Source organism: Liolophura sinensis, chromosome 12, assembly GCF_032854445.1.
Source record: "Liolophura sinensis isolate JHLJ2023 chromosome 12, CUHK_Ljap_v2, whole genome shotgun sequence".
NCBI lineage: Eukaryota > Metazoa > Mollusca > Polyplacophora > Chitonida > Chitonidae > Liolophura > Liolophura sinensis.
Window position 1 is genome coordinate 1,015,468 of NC_088306.1, and position 17,934 is coordinate 1,033,401.

General features: G+C 40.0%; 1 protein-coding gene across 7 annotated transcripts in view; it reads right to left on the reverse strand.

Annotated features, from left to right (window-relative positions):
• Positions 1-17,934, reverse strand: part of LOC135478987 (peripheral plasma membrane protein CASK-like) — a 288,668-nt gene that overhangs the window by 152,617 nt on the left and 118,117 nt on the right. For 4 of the 7 annotated variants that reach the window (XM_064758680.1, XM_064758683.1, XM_064758682.1 and 1 more), the window contains 6 exons: positions 12,595-12,672; positions 11,137-11,312; positions 5,448-5,623; positions 4,871-5,002; positions 2,476-2,556; positions 1,263-1,359 (listed from right to left, as the gene is read on the reverse strand). In XM_064758680.1, coding sequence (XP_064614750.1) covers positions 1,263-1,359; positions 2,476-2,556; positions 4,871-5,002; positions 5,448-5,623; positions 11,137-11,312; positions 12,595-12,672 — 740 coding nt within the window. The remainder of the gene's footprint in view (positions 1-1,262; positions 1,360-2,475; positions 2,557-4,870; positions 5,003-5,447; positions 5,624-11,136; positions 11,313-12,594; positions 12,673-17,934) is intronic. The other 3 variants (XM_064758684.1, XM_064758681.1, XM_064758679.1) reach the window with 1 other exon arrangement.

The window sequence follows — 17,934 nt, forward strand, 5'->3', positions numbered from 1 at the left end:
TTCCCGTTAGTATGTAAAGATCTCATGCTACAAGAGGCGCCATCTATGATGTTACACATGACATACAAGATAGACGGTTACACTGGGCAACTATAATCATTCATTCATTCTCAGTTTAAAATTATACAAGCTTGCTTTTGGGTGAAACTGTTAAGTGATCAGCCAACTCTTTTTTACCCAATAATTTCTAAATGTAAAAAGTAGAAAATGTTTTGTGGAAAATAGGCCTATTCTAATGCAGCTTTGGGCAATGATTTCAAATACTGGTATAAAATTTTTGTCAACCCAGAATTGATATTCTCAACACTGCAAGTGAGTATATCTCCTTAACAAATGAAGCTGAACACGGAATCTTACGTCCGAACATCACCCCAAGGCAAGGAGACAACTTCACATAACTGCAAACGACGTTAGCTGTAAACTTGTCAAAAAACAACTGAAATGCAGCTAAAATGGAATGGCAAAAACGCGTAAAACTTAGGTACATGCACGCAGATGACCTGGATATGAACTTTGGACAGCAAAACTTTGGGTGTCCTCAGTCATGTGACCTGGTAGCCATGTTGGCTTGATACGAATACACCATGAGTCATTCTCTTCAGAGCCCCATGTCCAGTTGACTTTAAACTAAACAACGTTCCCTGAAGGTTATTTAGAATGAAAAACCATGCAATGTATGGGCAAATTAGGTTTTAACTCCTATAGCATGGAAGAGTGGTCAAACACACAAAAAAAACTTAATCTGAACATTCCTAACATGCTATCTGAGTTTGTCTTCCTCATCACAAATCTGGTTTTATTTTTCCTCCAAAGTATGCTTTTGCATCAAAATACTTTTCACCTGTTTTGCAGGTCACATGACAAAAGAGGGCTATATATGTAGTACTGTACACATCCTGAAAATCACTGAGCTGTGTTAAAAAAGCACAGGACTAGCACAGGCATTGAAAAACTGTCCAAGGGCTGATTTATTTACATTTGGCACATTTACATCTTCATGCTATGTAGTATACTGGTACATATAACACATTGATGGATCGGAAGAATGCAGGCTTGAACTCTGGCATCGCCGCTTCAGAAGTTATATTTCACATCATAATACAAAATTAATTCACGGGTTTTGAGCATACTTTAGTAAAAAGCACACAAAAAAAAATTGTCAACGTCTGTGTGAACTGAAAGATGAGTGAATACCATGTACAAAAAAATACAGAATGTGCAGAATCTAAACAGCTCTATTGGACTGAAGAAATTTCACCAACCTGCTGATGTGATTTCCTCATCATTTTCTGTTGTTTCTGGAGGGTCATTGTAAAACGACGTCCACTTTGAGCTGGACACAGCTGCTAGGACAGCACCCTGGGGCGAGAAGAGCTCACAGTCAGACAGTGCTTCAGGCACAATGGCTAAGGTAAAAGCTCATCAAAACGAAGCTGGTTTTTAAACCATACAACATCCATCACATGCTTTTTCTGTATTTATAATAGTTATTCCCTTCAATGGGTATAATGTTTAAATGAGGCGTAGATCGCCTTGAGAATGTAAGCAACTGGGTACAGCCACAAGTAGCATGTTATGTCAAAACGTTTGACGAATGGTGAGCTCTACACTTTAAACTCAGAATGATACGCAAAACTTCCTGTCTTGATTGAAGAACAGTTAACATTTATATTTTTTTATATTAACAATTTTTCAGTCATATGATGATGAAGAGTCGTTAAGTGTGAATACTGTGTCTCCTTGTGACATGATGAAATGGGAGGTGCCAAAGTGATCAAGTCACTGAAGTATCATGGTGTAGACACCAGACATGACACCCCACCCAGTCACATTATAGTGGCCAACCATTCCTGTTTCCTTGCTCTAATCTCTCGGTACCAACTCTTTGGTGTGACACAACCCGGGTTTGATCCCAGGTCCCCTTACTTTGAGGAGGGTGCTATAACACCTAGGTCACCGAAATGGTCAAGTTCTAAGTGACAAACAGCACTGTCATCATAAGAGATTCCACTCTCTGAATATAATACATGTATCCTAGGTGCGAGATCCGGGACCAACACCTGTGGCCATACCCAGAGGGTGTAATCCTTAATAACAATAATGATAAGCTGCTGTAACAACAAAGACGAAGAAATGCATCTTGTGTCCAGTCAAATAATCAACATTTTTTGTAAGTCAATTTTATACAACTTTTTCATCACATTTAACAAATATTTATTCATTTGACTGGCGTTTCATGCAGCACTCATTAAGAATATTTCACTTATATGATGACAGCCAGCAGCATTGTATGTGGAAAAGAGCTTGGGGAAAACCAGCAACCATCTGCAGCTTGCTGGAAAAGCTTTCCACTTAGTACTTAACAAACATTAAGCTTTTAAGACATGAGAAAGCCTCCCAATTCTTGACTACTAATGAGGAGTCTCGGTCACATCCTACCAAGGACACACAATACATACAGATTATCTCCCTTACCTTAAGTTTTCTTCTTGCATTAAATTTTTTCATTTCATCCACAGTTTCATGGAGGTGGACTTTGGATATTTTATTTCTTTCCTGAAAGAAACAAAATCCCCACATATTACTGATTAATTAGCTTAGTTGTTGTCTACAGCCACACTGAAGTATTTTCCACTTATTTCATTGGATGCTTTCCTATACATCACACAAACATGTGCACACCACACACCATTCCAGATAGCACACTTTACCAGAATCAAAATGACCTGAATGATTTATAACATAATCTTTTACGTCTGCTTTAAAGGCTAAGCTAAGAACTGATTACTGTTGTGAAGCTACAACATCGTGGTGACGACCCTTTCCGCCCTGGCGTCACCACTTTAAGGCATGGTGGAGCAAATCAGCGTATTTTAAAATGGGTATATACACTGTATAATAATATAAATTATTCATCACTGATGAGTTTTATTCCTGGCATATTTATTTTACAGGATTTGCCATGTTTGTCTTGTCTTGAAGATAATGTTCACTATTGTATATACCATCTCACACAAAAATGCTGTGACTTGCCCCACCCTGCCATAAAGCAACGGCGTCAAGGCATAAAGCAACGGCGTCATGGCATAAAGCAATGGCGTCAAGGCATAAAGCAACAGCGTCAAGGCATAAAGCAACGGCGTCATGGCATAAAGCAACGGCGTCATGAAATAAAGCAATGGCGTCAAGGCATAAAGCAACGGCATCAAGGCATAAAGCAATGGCGTCAAGGTATAAAGCAATGGCGTCAAGGTACAAAAGGACCATAATGTCGCAACGTCGCTACTCAAAACTCCTGTATTCCTATGCCTTCCTATTTTAAAAGATTATTGCTACTTGATGAAGACCTTAGCAATGGTTCTAGGACCATTCTTACAAAATTGACCTTAGCAATGGTTTTGAGACCATTCTTACAAAATTGACCTTAGCAATGGTTTTGAGACCATTCTTACAAAATTGACCTTACCAATGGTTTTAAGACCATTCTTACAAAATTGTCCCAGTACTTGACCTTACATCTGCTTTATTCAACACCACATCATGTTCATATAATACAAGTTCTACAGAGCAAAAGTCAGTCACAACAGGGTATAGTACGAACAGATGTGCAGACAGACAAGTGCAAATCAAGATGCGTAACAAAAATCAGAGCTGGGCCAAACTTCATACATATATTCATTTATGACAAACACTATACTCATGCATTAGTATTACAATTATTATGGTACATGGGAAGGTCTGCCATCAACCTGCAGATGGTTATGGGTTGCCCCCGGGCTGTGCCCGGTTTCCTCCCACCATGATGCTGGCCGTCGTCGTATAAGTGAAATATTCTTGAATACGGCGTAAAACACCAATCAGATAAATGAATAAATACAATTATTATGTCATATTTCCATTCAGTGTGCAGGTGTTTCATTAAGTTATGTCATGAAAAAATGTCAAATGAGACTCAAAAGAGTTTAATATCAGGCATATCTCCATCAACATGCAGCTTTAGATGACTTGAAATAAAATAAATACCAGTGCATGCTTCCAGAAGACAGCTGAGAAGGAGCTCTATAGCAGTGAAGGCACAGAAAACCCTGCTGTATATCACAAATTTCAATTCTGTGTATTTAACATCTTATGACCATTTAATGACATGAAGAAACAACTCCTAGTGCTTTGGTATTTTTTACCATCCAACTGTAAACTGAACAGAAACTTCTATGGTACAATTTGAGATCACCTAATACACTATGACGCTGTTGTTCTCAAAAGTTGTCTCCCTTGAGTTAAAGAGTGAAAGAAAAAAATATGAAAATAAGACACCAAAAATTTGGAGGGTATCAGAACTTTTCCTTAATTGTTTAATATTTAGGTGTCTTTGTGATAAAATACCTGAGAATACCTGACATATTGCCTTTGTCTAATGCGGTACCTGATTGAGGTATCACTCCACTTCTGCTGTTTTCAAAGTTACCTTTGCGAGATTTTCCACACACTTTTGGTGGCAACTTTTAAGTCAATAAATTAATAGAGGTACATGTAGGCTTCTACATACTTCTATGCCACACACTTACACAAGGTAAGAATATGGTATATGTTTTACTGGATAAGCTCTATGTGTGCTCCAAATCTGACGTATCAAATGCTGAATCGGCGAATCACCGAACATATGACAGGACTCTTTACCATCGGCGTTTCAACCAAGGCGAGTAAGGTTGATTTTATTTTGGGATGGATGAGATGTGAATAAAAAAAATGACAGCCAATGAGATTGCCTGCTGCTCATAGAATTTGCATATCAGACCAAGACCACACTTCATGCACTTCCACCACGGAAGAGTTGTTTCTCATCTCATCATGCAGACCACCACAAACTTACAGGTCCCACCTTAATCCACGGGTGATTTAAGGCCTCTTCTATGGTGATCCGCTTGTCTGGATCCACTTCTAACAGTCGGTTCACCAGATCCTTAGCATCACTGGATAAGGTATCCCACTGCTTTGGACGCAACTGGAGAACGGCAACAAATGTAGAGAAAATATATACGGAGGTTGTTCTTCCCCTTTGCGCTTTTCAAAAGCACAGGAATTTAACAAAAAGTATGAAAACATCACTTTGGTGGAGACCAAATTTACCCTACCACCAGATGATTAAGCTTTCTAAACAATTTACCTCCAGCGTTAAAAGATGAGAGTTAGCTATTGTATCTGAAAAGATCAGCTCCAAAACGTTTAAAAGTATCAAAATAAAAGTACAGTACAATCCAAAACCACTTTAAATTTCTCAGTACACCGATTTTAATCACATCTGCTAAAATTACTCCATGACATGACTCAATATGATAAAGAATTGATGCTGTAAAATTTGTATTTTCACAACAAATGCCAAAACTAGTACCCCCAAATTATAAACCCTGCTATAAACACTCAAGCAAGCATCTCCATGCAGGACTTACGTGGTACGTTCCTTTGACTATCATATCAAAGAGTCGATCCTTGGTCCCGTAAAACGGAAGTGACCCTGAGAGAAGGATATAGAGGAGCACGCCACAACCCCAGGCGTCGACAGGTCGCCCATACGGCTCCCGCTTCACAACCTCTGGCGCCATGAAGTGAGGGGTCCCTATCCGACCTGAAACAACAACAACAACACAAACAACTCTTTTGTTGGTCAAAATGATTCCATTCCATTTGTCCATATGATAAATCACATTGTGGGAATGCTGCTTAACTCAAACCACATTTGTCCATATGACAAATCACATTGTGGGAATGCTGCTTAACTCAAACCACATTTGTCCATATGACAAATCACATTGTGGGAATGCTGCTTAACTCAAACCACATTTTAGAACTTTGGTTTCAAAATCTATAAATAAACTGTACCCCATTCAAACTTTTCTTTCGCAAGTTACACATCTTACTTTGTACATTCATTAATTTGAATTTTGATGTTTAATGCTGTATCCAAGAGGTTTCATTTCAGTGAGCAAAGGTGTGTCGAGGGAACTTCATATAAAACCACACCAGAATGTGCTACAGGAGAAGAAAATATAACAATGATCCCAAAATCAGATGAAAGAAAGTCAAAACTTATTTGCAAATACGATGGAACATTTCGGTATTTATCCTCATTGCATAATAAGAATGTGATGCAAGTTTAATAAATTTATTTGGATGTAAATTTTTTGTTTATATCCAAACATGCGCAATTATGACAATATTTATGAATACATTAAAAACATAAATATGATCGAAATCCAGGTTGTGAATAGTTGTTAGCCGAGAGGCCAAATTCTAGTGCACATATATTTATTAAACAAATGTTACATCCTCATTTATAACATTATTACACAAAGACTATACATACCAAAAGGTGGTCCCAGATACACACCATACACAAATTATTTTCAACTGTCTTTTTCTCTTTTAAGAAAAATCGAAGAAAATAATGAAGACCACATGTGTGAATAACTTTTAACACACTCTCATCTGAACTTATGTTTTTTATGTTTTCCCCATGTTCAAAGATCACCAAGACCCTGAGATCAACAGAGGCAACAGAATGGAAACCAAGAAGATTATTTGTCTTGGATATTTGAGCCACGGGTGTCTCACGAGTAACTGAACACAGCTACATGTATAACGTTCCCAAATGTTAAGAATAATCAAATCAGACACAACATTTCTGTGTGTCGGTGTGAAATTCATGCATTTTATGAAAAAGCCATTTTACAGAAATATACAGTACATTTTGTATGTTCACGTACAAAATTACACAGGGAGAAAACATTACAATAATCAACAGATGACAATTCCTTGAACAAATGTTTATCTAAATTAAATGTACATGTAGTATTAGCTCTGTATCAATTATTCTACAGAAAAAGAACTGATATCATAATAACAATGACAAGACAATTTACACATTAATATGTGCTTACCTAAACTGAACGTCGGGTTAGCTTTCAATAAATTATTCAACCGCAAAACAACACACCAAAAATTTCAGTTAGTTCAGTCAATATGTCATTGTAGTTAAAAAAAAAGCACCAATTGATTTCAACCATTCAGGTTTTGGTAATTAAGTCATGAGTTAAACAAAATGTTATCTGTCACTTGTGTACGATTTGTCTCTAGACTACTGAGCGTACCACAGACAATTATTGAAGTGCATGTTACCCATTCCAACTGAGAATCATCAACAACCACTTTCACTGATAGTTCCAGAAAAATGGAGTTTGCTCAAATTACCTCCCTTGGTCTATCTTTGGCATCCAGGATAATACCAGAGTTCCGATTTCAAGCTCTTTTATTACGAAAGGTAAAAATATCAAGTCCATATAATATGTTTTTCTGAAATTCCGGTGCTGGACAATGATGGAACTAACATGTTTTCAACACCTTCAAAACGTGAACATAAGCTGGCAGGTTCAGGGAAATGTTTCATATTTCTGTGTTATTCCTTCTATTTTTTAGCAGAAGCAAACACACATTAATGTTTCAAGAACTTTATTTTACAACATTGTACAAATAATTTTTATTACTTGAAATATACATGTATGTTGGATGAAAAAAAACTGTTTTGTTGGTTGTATCTACAAAGCTGTCATCAGATGTGAAAGAGTTAAATTTCAATTTAATACCTGTGGTTGAGATTACAGACCCAGGTGATCTCTACCTACAGTGCTTACACCATAGCTTTATATGAAACACAAAACTAGATAGACAAGGTAAAATACTACACTACTAAACACTAAACTCACTGATGCCTACAACATATGTATGTGTACTTTTCTCATTGCTTGATTGCTGTCCAAAGCTATGGTTTTTACTCAAAGATTTTTCACTTCCACAGACCTGCCAGCCATACTGATAGACAATAAGTGTCACACTGAGCACATGGTGGATCGAATACCACTGACCACTCAGTCACCAAGGCCCGGCCCTGGGATTACAAAGTGACATCAGACTTAAGACATAATTTCAAGTGACTTAAAAATTGTTAATTCTTACATAACAAGGTCAAAATATTGCTTGACAATGTAAATTCTGGAAAAGTTATTGTAAAACAAATTTCATAACAAGCTTAAAGACTGGACTTTTAATGTAAGTGTAAGGCCATGATATCTGGGCCTGATGAAGAGCTAGATGGTCTCGAGATATCCACAAGCTCCCTATACCAGGCCAGGATAGAACCCACACCTTTTGTGCAGCCCACAAGACACAGGATCATTATATGCAGCTGTGATTGTGTGTAATTATCTATAAAAAGCCTGACTTGCCCTGGAGCTGTTAGATAATGGTCTAATTTTGTCACAGAGATGCATGTTCTTATTTTCAGCCACCACAGTAATTGAGCTACTTTTGTAAACCCACTACAGTCATCAACATCTTAACACTGATCGTGGAGTCAGCTCAGAGAATCATTAGTCAAATTAAATCAGACATGTGAAACATGTTAACGAGTGTTAAACCTGCCTATGGGGGGAGGGCCAGGCTATGGGAGTAGGCAGTCTTAATGATAGCAAGGCGCTGGTCGACAAACTAAGCCATTAGGATTAGTGGTAAGGACCATGGGATGAAAGCCTTTTGGGTTATCACGACGATTAGACTGACCAATCAGAATCTTACCGACAATGTCTGGCCGTAGGTCTAGCCACGACTCTTGACGAAAATCAATCGGATGCTCTGTAAACCATTCAAAACCTCATTTTTTTGTTTATTCCAACATTTATAAAGCTTTCTGTGTCTAACTGCTATCACACAGGAAACCAACAACCAATCAAATAAGCCAAACTTATCCATGGATTGGGCTGGTTTTCAACGTTTATCTGAGGTTACACAAACACGACCTGCACACAAAATTTTATCCAAATTGGACAATATTTACAGCACTTTCTGCCCAGAGATTGAAGTCTGACAGACAGACAGACAGACAGATGGGCACAGACAGGCCTAAAATAATGTCCCTTGTTCATGTGGGATACAAAACAAATTTTTTTTGGACATTTTTTGACATGGCATTTTTCACAACAACTTGTGATAAAGTCATACAGCTTCATTTCTAGTTTACCGCTGCCCGAAATGACCTACAATTTTGTCCATGGCTAAGCTGATCATATTTCCAGATTTGCCGGATTTACTCTGGGAGTTCTGTGGACATTAGACATTTATCTGCCTCCAAACTTTCATTTAATTGTTCTAAATGTTAGGCAGTTTAAGGCTTTCATTTCCATTATAAAAGATAAAGATTATTTAGCATCATAGGGGGAAGAAACCTGCTAGAAAGTGATAAATGATGTCATTTTATTTCTTTGGAATTCCTTACTCAAAAATTTTTCACTTACCTAACAGGGAAAACTGGAATGCCCGGGTTAATCCACTGCCCACTGGCAAGTTACTAACAAGCTTTCCCATGGATGACATACAGACATGAGCACCATTTGGTGGAAGAACAGTGGCTTTCAATGATTAAGACTGGACTTATGATCACAGGGATGTCATCAAATAATCACTGTTACCAAGGTCCCACAAGCAGTGAGAATGCAGGAATCTACAAATTCCTTTCTCAGGTCAGTTTTGAACCTTCACCTTCTGTACCCTGATGACTGAGGCCAGTGACCACAGCCCACTTCGCCGACAACTGACAAACCGTCTGACAGACACTCCAACTGAAGGATCAAGAGCTGAGAACTGACAAACCTTCTGACATACACCCCCAACTGAAGGATCAAGCGCTGAAAACTGACAAACCCTCTGACACACACCCCAACTGAAGGATCGAGAGCTGAGAACTGACAAACCTTCTGACATATGGTTCTATTAATCCAAACAAAGAAAGCTTCACTTCTTGACCTTTTCAACATTTATGATCAGAAATGAGGCCACACCAATTTTAACTGCTGTTTTACCCTGAAATAAAATTTTTTTTCGAAGTTGGAGGAGGGTATAAAACTAAAACTAAAATTCCTTCAATTTGTGGTAAAATCCACCTTGAAAAACTGGAAAATCATGCAAGCATCAACATCATACAAAATAAAAAGAAGGATTTGCAGTATTATAATTATTCCATTTTTGGATTTCTTATTGTGTGCTCACCTGTAAAATACAAAATATAATTTGAGTTGCCTGAAGTAAAAAAAAATCAAAATGATTGCGTATTCCATAAAACATCAGTGGATGTACTGGATTCCGAGACTTCCGATATGGTATAGCAGTAGAGGAAATTCCCAGAATCCTCTAGCTTATTTATCATTGGCTGACGTCACTATCTTGCCATCCTGAATTATTTACTACATGCCAACAGACCTACAGCTGACACTTGAAGGCATGGACAAACCCTGACCAATTGCAGAGAGGCATTGCGAATAAAAACATGACGCTTGTAAAGGTGAAATCTAAATCTTTTAAGAGATGGATATTTTCCTAGCCGATCATTCACTGACCCCAGAAACTGAATTACTGATGTACTGATTGTGAACTAGGCAATGGTTCTCTACATTTTTCTTCCTCTCAAAGACACTGTTTTGTACGATCTTGTGGTGTGCACCAATGAATTTAAGACCTTGGAGAGTGCTGATGTCACTATGCAGTGTTCGATCCAAGAATTTTTATTTCGCTTATTCGATTGTTTTGGAGAAATTGCTCAAATGAATAAATGTATTATGAATTACTTACAGCAGCTGAGAAAAACAACTGTAAACATTTGTAAACTTCACATTTTAGTTGGTTCTTTGACAGATCATGGGTTTGAAAGAGCAAAACCATCAAAATGTTATGTACAAATACAGAATTTTATTCCTTTTTGTTTATCACAATTGATATCCTTTTGTTTTCTTGAAAAAAAAAACCTTCCATAAAGACCCTGCATCCAACCTTTCTATACAAGCATTAGGGTTAAGGATATCTTTCATCAAATTCCCCATTTTTCTCTTCCTGGGATATTTTTCATCAAATTCCACATTTTTCTCTGCCTGGGATATCTTTCATCAAATTTTATGACTTTCCATTATGGAGATTCCTGGATAAAAGTCCTAAACCATCCCATTTTTCTGCTGTAAACCCCAGATTTTCAAGATCAATTTCCTTAGAGAAGAAAACATGGAGGTAAGGTGCTAGTTGCTAAGGCCGGCATGGTCTTACCTCCTGATATAGTCCCGGACTCTGGCAGTTGGACGGCAACTCCAAACCCACCCAGTTTGATTGGGGCCGAGTTTTCTTTGGAGGCGAGTAGAACACAGTGAGGCTTGAGGTCACGGTGGATTATCCCGTTGACATGACAGTAGCGTAAGGCCTCCAGAATCTGTCGCATGTAATGGCTGGAATGCACAGAAAAGACTAACACATCATGGGTCGTGAGCAAACGCTCCATCGCATGCACAAAGTCAAAATAAAGGCAATTCAGGGGGCAAATGCTCCTAGATTTCTGGTTTGGCTAATGGAATATGCGATATTACTCTAATAATTCCATATACCAAGGAACCAAATTGGGTATCAAACAGATCAATTAGCCCCAAGCTAAAAAAAGGTATTTCGAGCTCTGATGCCATGAGAAATTCATGAGAAACCAAAAAACGATACAGAAAGTGAATGAGATATACTATAGCCAATGAGAAATGAGAACCACAATCTGACCAATCAAATACGAGGGAACAAGATCTGAATTTGAAAACATACGAACTGTTTGTTTATTTGAGGCTGAACTTTGTTTTCCATGTAGCAAAGAGATCCTGTTGACAGCATATTTATTGCTCCGAAGGTTGCTGGCTGACCTTCCCACATATGACTGGAGAGGAAGCCAGCATGAGCTGGACTTGAACTCACAGCCACCATATTGTTGAGTGGCTTCTGGGTCATTATGCTTCACTCACACGCTAACCACCAGAGATACAATGTAACGGTTGCCATCTCCACCAAGGCAGTACAGGGTTAAGCCTATTTTGGGGAGACCACAAAAGGTCATGGAAAGAATCTGAACAATCAGGGAGATAAATGGCACGGTTACAGTCAGATCTAAAGCTCACTGCAAGACTGGCACACAACAGCCTTGGGAAAAGTCCCTGTAAAGAACCTCAGGGGAATTCAGATACAGTCTGAGATGTAATAAACATAAATCTGAAAGCAGCTGAAATTTGATTGTACAAATTCCCCAACTACAAACCAAAGGGGCAATACTATGCAACTGTGTTGTTTATGCTCATGTCCACCAAACATTAATAGATGGACTAACTTGTGTATAAAATTTGATTGTACAAATTCCCCAACTACAAACCAAAGGGGCAATACTATGCAACTGTGTTGTTTATGCTCATGTCCACCAAACATTAATAGATGGACTAACTTGTGTAGAAAATTTCACTTAAATCCTTGCTTCATTTTGTCAAGTGACAGTGGCAGACAAATAAAATGCCAGCAAAAACATCCGTAATAACAGATATACTAAAGGTGGACACAACCTGAGCGCCCCCTAGCAAACGAATGCCCTTCACTACAGATACCCGACCCAAGGCAATGACTCAGTGATTTATGTTTCACACTGAATTGTAACAGAATTTTTGCACTGTGTAAGATAGGCTATTAAAGGTAACTGTTCATACTTACCTCGCTACAGCTTCACTATACACAAAACCTGCAGTTGCCCGCTTGACAATTTCAAAGCAAAGATCAGCACCATCCATACTGGAAGAAAGAAAAAAAGACGTGATGTACATGTATAGATGAGCTAAGGGGAAGAAAGACTTGGGAACCTGTGCCCACAGCACAATGCTTACACTGAAACGGCAAGGGGAAGAAAAGACTGGGGAACCTGTGCCTACAGCACAATGCTTACACTGAAACGGCAAGGGGAAGAAAAGGCTGGGGAACCTGTGCCTACAGCACAATGCTTACATTGGAACAGCAAGGGGAAGAAAAGGCTGGGGAACCTGTGCCTACAGGAAAATGCTAACACTGGAACGACAAGGGAAGAAAAGGACTGGGGAACCTGTGCCTACAGCACAATGCTTACACTGGAACAGCAAGGGGAAGAAAGACTAGGGAACCTGTGCCTACAGGAAAATGCTTACACTGGAACGGCAAGGGGAAGAAAAGACTGGGGAACCTGTGCCTACAGCACAATGCTTACATTGGAATGGCAAGGGGAAGAAAAGACTGGGGAACCTGTGCCTACAGCACAATGCTTACATTGGAACAGCAAGGGGAAGGGGGAGGGGGAGAAAAGACTAGGGAACCTGTGCTTACAGGAAAATGCTAACACTGGAACGGCAAGGGGAAGAAAAGACTGGGGAACCTGTGCCTACAGCACAATGCTTACATTGGAACAGCAAGGGGAAGAAACGACTGGGGAACCTGTGCCTACAGCACAATGCTCACATTGGAAGGGGAAGGGGAAGGGGGAGAAAAGACTAGGGAACCTGTGCCTACAGGAAAATGCTAACACTGGAACAGCAAGGGGAAGAAAAGACTAGGGAACCTGTGCCTACAGGAAAATGCTAACACTGGAACAGCAAGGGGAAGAAAAGACTGGGGAACCTGTGCCTACAGCACAATGCTTACATTGAAACAGCAAGGGGAAGGGGGAGAAAAGACTAGGGAACCTGTGCCTACAGGAAAATGCTAACACTGGAACGGCAAGGGGGAGAAAAGACTGGGGAACCTGTGCCTACAGCACAATGCTTACATTGGAAGGGGAAGGGGGAGAAAAGACTAGGGAACCTGTGACTACAGCACAATGCTAACAGTGGAACGGCAAGGGGAAGAAAAGACGGGAATCTGTGCCTACAGAACAATGCTTACCCTGAAATGGCAAGGGGAAGAAAAGACTGGGGAACCTGTGCCTACAGCACAATGCTTACACTGGAAGGCGAAGGGGGAGAAAAGACTAGGGAACCTGTGCCTACAGCACAATGCTAACAGTGGAACGGCAAGGGGAAGAAAAGACTGGGGAACCTGTGCCTACAGAACAATGCTTACCCTGAAATGGCAAGGGGAAGAAACGACTGGGGAACCTGTGCCTACAGCACAATGCTTACATTGGAACAGCAAGGGGAAGAAAAGACTGGGGAACCTGTGCCTACAGAACAATGCTTACCCTGAAATGGCAAGGGGAAGAAAAGACTGGGGAACCTGTGCCTACAGCACAATGCTTACACTGGAATGGCAAGGGGAAGAAAAGGCTGGGGAACCTGTGCCTACAGCACAATGCTTACATTGGAAGGCGAAGGGGGAGAAAAGACTAGGGAACCTGTGCCTACAGCACAATGCTAACAGTGGAACGGCAAGGGGAAGAAAAGGCTGGGGAACCTGTGCCTACAGCACAATGCTTATACTGGAACAGCAAGCACAACTCACGCACCAGTCACACTTATGCTTCAAACTGATTTCATATGTCAATGATCGTGTATGGCCAAGGGTAATATAGTATCTGTCAAATAACATAGGCAATATGGTATTGGCCAAATAATATACAGGCAATATGGTATCGGCCAAATTATATACAGGCAATATGGTAACAAGAAAATAATACATTAGCAATATGGTATCGGCCAAATAATATATAGGCAATAGGGTATCGGCCAAACAATATACAGGCAATATGGTATTGGCCAAACAATATACAGGCAATACAGTATCGGCCAAACAATCTACAGGCAATATGGTATTGGCCAAATAATATACAGGCAATATGGTATTGGCCAAATAATATATACACAATATGATAGCAGATAAATAATAAACTGTTGGAACACTGTATAAGAATACTGTTGGCCTGATGGGGGAAAGTGCTTGAACAGAGGAAAAATGGCTACCATACACAGTGACTTTCTTTAAATGTTCTTTCTTTATGCTCTAAATCATATATTTAAAGTCAAAACAGTGCTTCGTATCCTATGCTTTGCAAGAGTTCAAATCAATAGCCAATGGCGAAATGTAAAAGTTCACTTTACATTTAAATGTAATGAACAAAATGAAGAAAAAAAAAAATGGAAGTATCTTCAGGCAAAAGTATCAGAGATTTATCTAATGATGACTTGTACGTGAGAAGGTCTGTCAGCAACCTGCGGATGGTCGTGGGTTTCCTCCGGGCTCTGCCCGGTTTCCACCCACCATAATGCTGGCCGCCGTCGTATAAGTGAAATATTCTTGAGTACGGCGTAAAACACCAATCAAAAAAAAAAAAAAAAAATCTAATGATGACTTCCTCTTTTTTTTTCCTCTAGGAAGTTTAAGCTTCAATAAATTCCAGACTCGATTCAGCACCTTATAAATGTCATCCTGATCCTACAGGTAGTGTGTGTACGTGTGTGTGTGTGAAACCAGTCATCCTGATACTACAGGTAGCGTGTAAACGTGTGTGTGTGTGTGAAATCAGTCATCCTGATACTACAGGTAGTGTGTGTACCTGGGTGTGAAATCAGTCATCCTGATACTACAGGTAGTGTGTGTGTGTGTGTGTGAAACCAGTCATCCTGATACTACAGGTAGTGTGTGTGTGTGTGTGAAACCAGTCATCCTGATACTACAGGTAGCGTGTGTACATGTGTGTGTGTGTGTGTGAAACCAGTCATCCTGATACTACAGGTAGTGTGTGTACATGTGTGTGTGTGTGTGTGAAATCAGTCATCCTGATACTACAGGTAGTGTGTGTACGTGTGTGTGTGTGAAACCAGTCATCCTGATACTACAGGTAGCGTGTAAACGTGTGTGTGTGTGTGAAATCAGTCATCCTGATACTACAGGTAGTGTGTGTACCTGGGTGTGAAATCAGTCATCCTGATACTACAGGTAGTGTGTGTGCGTGTGTGAAACCAGTCATCCTGATACTACAGGTAGTGTGTGTGTGTGTGTGAAACCAGTCATCCTGATACTACAGGTAGCGTGTGTGTGTGCGTGTGAAACCAGTCATCCTGATACTACAGGTAGCGTGTGTGTGTGCGTGAAACCAGTCATCCTGATACTACAGGTAGTGTGTGTACGTGTGCGTGAAACCAGTCATCCTGATACTACAGGTAGTGTGTGTGTGTGTGTGAAACCAGTCATCCTGATACTACAGGTAGCGTGTGTACATGTGTGTGTGTGTGTGTGAAACCAGTCATCCTGATACTACAGGTAGTGTGTGTACATGTGTGTGTGTGTGTGTGAAATCAGTCATCCTGATACTACAGGTAGTGTGTGTACGTGTGTGTGTGTGAAACCAGTCATCCTGATACTACAGGTAGCGTGTAAACGTGTGTGTGTGTGTGAAATCAGTCATCCTGATACTACAGGTAGTGTGTGTACCTGGGTGTGAAATCAGTCATCCTGATACTACAGGTAGTGTGTGTGCGTGTGTGAAACCAGTCATCCTGATACTACAGGTAGTGTGTGTGTGTGTGTGAAACCAGTCATCCTGATACTACAGGTAGCGTGTGTGTGTGCGTGTGTGAAATCAGTCATCCTGATACTACAGGTAGTGTGTGTACGTGTGCGTGTGTGAAACCAGTCATCCTGATACTACAGGTAGCGTGTGTACGTGTGTGTGTGTGTGTGAAACCAGTCATCCTGATACTACAGGCAGTGTGTGTACATGAATGTGTGTGTGTGTGAAATCAGTCATCCTGATACTACAGGTAGTGTGTGTACGTGTGCGTGTGTGAAACCAGTCATCCTGATACTACAGGTAGTGTGTGTGTGTGCGTGTGTGAAATCAGTCATCCTGATACTACAGGTAGTGTGTGTACGTGTGCGTGTGTGAAACCAGTCATCCTGATACTACAGGTAGTGTGTGTACGTGTGTGTGTGTGTGTGAAACCAGTCATCCTGATACTACAGGTAGTGTGTGTACGTGTGTGTGTGTGTGTGAAACCAGTCATCCTGATACTACAGGTAGCGTGTGTACGTGTGTGTGTGTGAAATCAGTCATCCTGATACTACAGGTAGTGTGTGTACGTGTGTGTGTGTGCGTGAAATCAGTCATCCTGATACTACAGGCAGTGTGTGTACGTGTGTGTGTGTGTGAAACCAGTCATACTGATACTACAGGTAGCGTGTGTACGTGTGTGTGTGTGAAATCAGTCATCCTGATACTACAGGTAGTGTGTGTACGTGTGCGTGTGTGAAATCAGTCATCCGGATACCACAGGTAGTGCGTAAACGTGTGTGTGTGTGAAACCAGTCATACAGATACTACAGGTAGTGTGTGTACATGTGTGTATGTGTGTGTGTGAAACCAGTCATCCTGATACCACAGGTAGTGTGTGTACGTGTGTGAAACCAGTCATCCTCATACTACAGGTAGCGTGTGTACGTGTGCGTATGTGAAACCAGTCATCCTCATACTACAGGTAGCGTGTGTACGTGTGCGTGTGTGAAACCAGTCATCCTCATACTACAGGTAGCGTGTGTGCGTGTGTGAAATCAGCTTATCGCACATCAATCAACATCGTGAAAAGAAAGGCACAGATCATGTTATGGGTTTGTCAGATCTACAAATTGATGCCAGAGGAGAAGATTTTTTCATGACCTCGCATTTTCTGATTTTAGTTCCTTTCTTTTTTTCTTCTTTCTCATACGTTTTTGCTCAATCAATAAAGTGCGTGAGTCCTTACATCATTGAAAGGCACAAATATAGCTTCAGGCATGTCCCATCTCTCTCTCTCGCCTTTATTTTTCTTGTTTAAAGCCCCACATCATACCATCATAATAAAAATATCAATATAAAAGCCGCTATATGGCATGCCAGTCCGACACTGACAACAGCAAATCCTCCCTAAACACTGCAGAGCTGATTGTCAAACATAAAGATACAGTATCTTAAATGTTCTCATTGTAAACAGATTCGCGATGTGATCTCATTAGCATATCTATAGAAACAGCCATCAATTTTATTTCCAAGAAGTCCAAAGCAAGGAATAACGTATCTATTTTCTCAAATAAGACGTTACATTTATTTACAAATTTCTG